The 6,463-nt window shown below is 44.3% G+C and overlaps 1 protein-coding gene across 1 annotated transcript in view; it reads left to right on the top strand.

Moving 5' to 3' along the window:
- Positions 1 to 1,603: 1,603 nt before the first annotated feature.
- LOC121587324 (CD9 antigen) overlaps positions 1,604 to 6,463 on the top strand; it is a 120,992-nt gene continuing 116,132 nt past the window's right edge. Inside the window, exon 1 of the mRNA XM_041904231.2 lies at positions 1,604 to 1,799. Within this exon, the coding sequence (XP_041760165.2) occupies positions 1,731 to 1,799 (69 nt within the window). The 5' untranslated portion in view covers positions 1,604 to 1,730. The remainder of the gene's footprint in view (positions 1,800 to 6,463) is intronic.

Genomic DNA, 6,463 nt, shown 5'->3' with positions numbered 1-6,463 from the left:
AGCACGACTCCAACACCATCATTAAGTTTGCTGACGACACAACAGTGGTAGGCCTGATCACCGACAACGATGAGACAGCGTATAGGGAGGAGGTCAGAGACCTGGCAGTGTGGTGCCAGGACAAACAACCTCTCCCTCAATGTGAGCAAGACCCCCTCAGGAGACTTGGCATGGGTCACCGCCTGCTCGGCATCTGACCGTAAGGCGCTACAGAGGGTAGTGCGTACGGCCCAGTACATCACTGGGGCCAAGCTTCCTGCCATCCAGGACCTATGTACTAGGCGGTGTCAGAGGAAGGCCCAAAAAGCTGTCAAAGACTCCAGTCACACAAGTCGTAGACTGTTCTCTCTGCCACCGCACGGCAAGCGGTAAAGGAGCGCCAAGTCTAGAACCAAAAGACTCCTTAACAGCTTCTACCCCCAAGCCATGAACAGCTAATCAAATGGCTACCCGGACTATTTACATTGACCCCCCCTTATCTATGCATAGTCACTTTACACCTACCTACATGTACAAATTACCTTGACTAACCTGTACCCCCGCACATTGACTCGGTACCGGTACCCCTTGTAGATAGCCTCATTATTGGTATTTTATTGTGTTACTTTCTTTTTTTTCTTTTTTTTTACTTTAGTTTATTTAGTAAATATATAGGCCTACAAACCTGACTCAGTTACACCAGCTCTGTCAGGAGGAATGGGCCAAAATTCACCCAACTTATTGTGTGAAGCTTGTGGAAGGCTACCCAAAAACGTTTGACCCAAGTTAAACAATTTAAAGGCAATGCTACCAAATACTAATTGAGTGTATGTAAACTTCTGACCCACTGGGAATGTGATGAAAGAAATAAAAGCTGAAATAAATCATTCTCTACTATTGTTCTGAAATGTCACATTCTTAAAATAAAGCTGTGATCCTTACTGACCTAAAACAGGGAATTTTTATTTAAATGTCAGGAATTGTGAAAAACTGAGTTTAAATGTATTTGGCTAAGGTGTATGTAAACTTCCGACTTCAACTGTAAGTAAACATTTCAAGGTAAGGTCTCATTCGGCGCATGTGATAAATATGATTTGATATGTTTTCTGTTGCAAGTTTTAAAACGTTTTGTTATGTTGTGCCCTAATGAAAACAACCTTGGCCTGAGTGAACGGAACTGAAGTTGTAACGGTCTTGATGGTGTTGGTCCTCTGTAGCTCAATTGGTAGAGCATGGCACTTGCAACGCCAGGATATTGGGTTTGATTCCCGGGACCGCCCATACGTAAAAATGTATGCACGCATGACTGTAAGTCACTTAGGATAAAAGTGTCTGCTAAATGGCATATTATTATTATATGATTTGATTCAGCTCTGTCTGAAGAAAAACTAAGAGATGGTGCCTAACCACCATCAGACCAAATCAGGCAGGACAGGACACGGCCAGCTAACCTTCACATCCAACCAGAATCAAGCATGCGGTCACTGGACTGGACCTGCTGCGTTCTGTCTGTGGGTCGAGTCTGAATCGCCCGTCTCGAACCCCCCTCCACTCCCCCTAACATTGAAATGGGCGGTCTGGAAACATAGTGAGAGGATCCTCAGGTGCTTTGCTCTGCTGTGAAGTTACTGACAGCGCAGCTTGATGGTCCTGAGAGCAGCACGGAGATTGTTTCCCATTTTTAAAAGAGAAAGAATATCAACAAACTCCGATTTACGTTTTGTGAATTAGCGTTGAATTTTGGAGCCAACATGGGGAAAGTGGAAGGAGGAATGAAATGTGTAAAATATCTACTTTTCATCTTCAACGTAATATTCTGGGTAAGTCGTGATACAGTTTTTTATTTGAAGGGAATATTTTGGAGTTTGCGTTTGAATGAAGCAGTCTGTTGTGGCGATGCTGCGGGCGGTGAGGTGCAGCTAACGTTAGCCTGTCCAGCCAGCAGCCTACAACATCGCCATGCGGATTTCTAAACCGGAATTATTTTTCCTATTGTTTGTTTTTTTCAACATTATCGAATAGCGATCTTGCAGCTCTATTCGTTTTGCCGGTTAATTTGAGTCTCTACCTCCCCCGTCCTCAGCTATTTTTGTCCCTTTATTCATCGCGTGTATTAATGTAAATCGCGTCGGCATGGAAAGGGTGACTGCCTGGAGGTTGAGTTTTGGCTCGTCGGACACTCGGACTCAAATCACATTTTCCACTGAAGGAAAATCCGCCCTCACCCCTAGCTGCCTTGGCGCGGTGTGTTCTGATCGGAAGAGGAGTAGGATAGAGGGAGGGAGTTGTATTACGCTGGCCCGGGTTGAACCGGGCAATGGCCCGTCACGTCATCGGGCGAAAGCAGGGAGGGAGTAGCGATCTTCTCAAATCAAACAGTAATCTCCACCTCTAGGTGCATCGTCCAGAAACATAAAACATATCTTTTCCATAAAATACATGTTTGAATTTAAGATAACTTTTTATCTGCTTCCAATATGAAAACTATCAAAATCAATCACTTTTGCATGTGAAAACACATAGACCTAATCCTACTCATCACTCCACGTGCTTAATTACGTCATGTATATTTTGAGCCGATTTCGCCGTCGGCCAGACCCGGGCCAGACCGGGACCAGACCGGGGCCAGACCTGGGCCAGACCGGGACATCTCGCTCCCGCCCGGGAGGCAGCCAGGTTCCAAAACGAATGCTATTGTTTTACACCCTGAAAACGTACCCCTTGGTAACCCGGCCAGATAAACGAACCCCCTTCAGTAAATGAGATCGGGGCAGGATGGAACAACACCATCTCAGCAGTTGGCGCCCTCTCTCTGCGCCAGGGCCATTCATTATAAAACAGACATATGATTGAAAAACACACAGTGGCGTGTATTCATGGCGCCAAGGGAAGCCAGGCTTCCCCAAATATTTGACCCAATAAATTAGTATTTTATTCATTTTTTATCTTTCGTCTCTCTGTGTTTTTCATAATTTTCCATCAATTCGCAAGTGTCTGAATCTTACCCGAGAAATAATCAAAGCGAGGGAAACAGTGCCCCCTCTGTCTCAGTATGTGTAGCCCATGTTTCTGATGCTGTCTGGAACTAAAGAGTATAACATGTTGCCTCCGTAGCATTTGCGTGATTGATGCCAGCAAGCATTTGTCCTTCCTTGATACAAAAATTATAAAATAATTAGCCAATCAGCATTGAGCTGAGCTCAACTGTGGGTTGGTCTGGTGCAGCAAAACGTTCCCCAAGGGAGGCCAGTTTGGATTTGGCTTCAGACCAATCAAAACCCTTCATTTGCAAAACATCATTTTCAGAAAAACTTTGTCTGTTTCTGGTCTGCTTGTGTTGATGATGTCCTGCAGTAGCTAGCTTGCTAAATCGTCTCTTTCCTATGCCATGGATGGAGTAGGGCAGGGTTCCCCAATTAGATTTCCAAAAGGGCCAAATTTGGTCAGGCATGGCAAGCCGAGGGCCAACATGTTTGTTTTTTTGGCGACGGTTTTATGTTTTTATCAGTTTTCACTTCTATTGTGATTTTATAATGATTAGTAGTGGTGTTAGGAGTCACATAAGAGAAAAATGAAAAATACTAAATTAGTCCAAAACCAACTATTTAATTATGAAATGCCCCTGGAGCATATTCTGTGCAAACAGTCAGCAAACAAAAAGTCCAGCAAACACACTCAGACACACACACACACACACACACACACACACACACACACACACACACAGACACACACACACACACACACACACACACACACACACACACACACACACACACACACACACACACACACACACACACACACACACACACACACACACACACACACACACACACACACACACACACACACAGCGCCCACTTCTGTCTGTAACACCCATGCTTTGGATATCTGCGTTCAGGCGCTCTTTCTAAGAGAAGAGACAGAAGGACAAACACAGACAGACAGAGATTTTTAGTTAGGTACTTTTCGGTTAGGTGTTATCAGAATATGCCACATTAGTTTTTAAACTTTTAAAATATGTGAACCAAATAATATCAAGCTGTTAACAACCAAAAGTGTTTGATATTAATGTGACAATATCATTAATTAGCTTTTATTTGTGTATTTTTTTTTTATTGCTGTGTATTAAGTTGAAAATTTTACTAACTAGTTGGATGCCATTTACTTTTATTTAAGCTGTGTAGCATATTTAGTAGGAAACATGCTATTAAATATGAAATGGTTATTTCATTGTAATAATTATTATACCACAAGAAGATTGAAAAATAGCAAAAAAATAATTGGATCTGGTTCACTCACCAATCAGTGAGAGAAGTGAGAGCGACGGGATGAGGCAACCTTTCTGATGTCAGGCTTGTATTCTGTTGTGGCAATCCTGAGGCACTGTCCAAGATGTGAATCTGAGAGTCTGTTTCTGTCCTGGCTCTTGATAGCATTCATTGAAGAAAATGCTGATTCACAGATGTATGTTCAGGGGAACATCGTGAGTAGGAGCATTGCAATATCTCTGGTGTTTTTAAAATGAGCTTGGGGAACCACGTTGATCCAAAAGTCACTCACCGGTGCATCCTTGTGTTGAGCTTTGAGCAAATCAGATGTTCCCATCTCCAAGATTTCCATCTGAAGAGCAGCCTCATCTATGGAAGGCACCAGCTTTTTGGCCTCTGCAGTCCACTGGCCGTCAGCTGACACAGAAAACGGCTGTCTTACGAAGAGAAGGATGTCAGCTGAGAGTTTAGGGGAGCTTTCAAATCTTTCCTTGAAGTTTTCTGCCAGCCTGGACACAAAATCCTTCACTGCTGGATCTTCCTGCATTTTATTCTTCTCACAATGCTCACGCAGACGTGGAAAGTGCAACTTTCTCCCATGAATGTCTCTCTCCAGGAGGTGCAGCTTTGACCCGGAAAGCTTCAATCGCCTCATACATGTCAGCAACAGTGTGGTTCTTGCCTTGTAGTCGCAGGTTAAGGTGATTTAGATGAGACATGATGTCACACAAAAAAGTAACATCTGATATCACCTTGTTGTCAGTTAAAAAGCTCAAAAAGTCACTGGCTTTTTGGCTCTGCAGGCTGGATAAAAATGACACAAGTTCATCACGTAGGTCACACACCTCATGGTCTCTTTAATTTTTCCACACAGTTTTGCGCACAAAACTGATTTGTGAATAATGCAGTGAAATGCCAGGAGTGCTGGGTTAACGGCAGAAAGCCTGCTTACCAAGCCCTGGCGGTGTCCCACCATTGACGGAGCCCCGTCGGTAACAACAGAGACAATTTTACTCACATCTAAGCCATTCCTTTCGAATAACTGTGTCATACTGTGTAATACTCGTTTAATATTATTTCCCCGGTTGTACGCCCGGGTAGAGAAATCAAACACAGCAGCTCCTCCCGGAATGTCTTCCCATCAAAAGATCTTGCGAACACAGACAGCTGTTCCATGTCGGTTCGGTCACAGACAGCTGTTCCATGTCGGTTCGGTCACAGACAGCTGTTCCATGTCGGTTCGGTCACAGACAGCTGTTCCATGTCGGTTCGGTCACAGACAGCTGTTCCATGTCGGTTCGGTCACAGACAGCTGTTCCATGTCGGTTCGGTCACAGACAGCTGTTCCATGTCGGTTCGGTCACAGACAGCTGTTCCATGTCGGTTCGGTCACAGACAGCTGTTCCATGTCGGTTCGGTCACGGACAGCTGTTCCATGTCGGTTCGGTCACAGACAGCTGTTCCATGTCGGTTCGGTCACAGACAGCTGTTCCATGTCGGTTCGGTCACAGACAGCTGTTCCATGTCGGTTCGGTCACAGACAGCTGTTCCATGTCGGTTCGGTCACAGACAGCTGTTCCATGTCGGTTCGGTCACGAGACCAGTCTATTGCCAGTGAGAATGCTTCGGTTTTCCTCAAATCTGTGAGTAGACTGGAAAAACACTCCTCCGCTAAAACTTAGACTCTTCTGGTATCCATGTTAGCCGACAGCGGCACTTGCTTCAACAGCTCAACAACTTCTTTTTTTATTGGTTCCTCTTGGTTTAAAACTTCGGCAGCCATGTCGATTGCACATTGTTTAATTAACTCTGCATCGGCGAATGGCTTCTTAGCTCCTGCAAGCTTCCAAGAAACGTGTAATGAGGAAGCTGTTGCGCTCTCTTGTGCCGATGTTGTTTTACACAGTTAAAACCGAGTGCTTGTATGACGTTAACATGCTTGCAATTTTTTGTTTGCGCTGGTCAGATTTTTCTGGGTAGTTTACATTAAAACTGGCAGCATGAATAGAGTTAAAATGCCGCTTCAGATTGCCCGCTTTGATTACAGCTACAGTCTACATGCATATTAAGCATGTGGGCATAGCACTGTTGTGGTCCGGTAAAAAACTGAAATACCTCTCAGTCCAGTCAGTTTTGAACTGATGGTTCTCCTGGTCTACCTTGCGTATCTTGGCAAATGACATGTTGGTTTGACTGGATTTAATAATTTT

The sequence above is a fragment of the Coregonus clupeaformis genome, unplaced genomic scaffold (genome assembly GCF_020615455.1).
Source record: "Coregonus clupeaformis isolate EN_2021a unplaced genomic scaffold, ASM2061545v1 scaf0113, whole genome shotgun sequence".
Lineage (NCBI taxonomy): Eukaryota > Metazoa > Chordata > Actinopteri > Salmoniformes > Salmonidae > Coregonus > Coregonus clupeaformis.
This window is presented reverse-complemented; position numbering and strand designations above follow the sequence as displayed.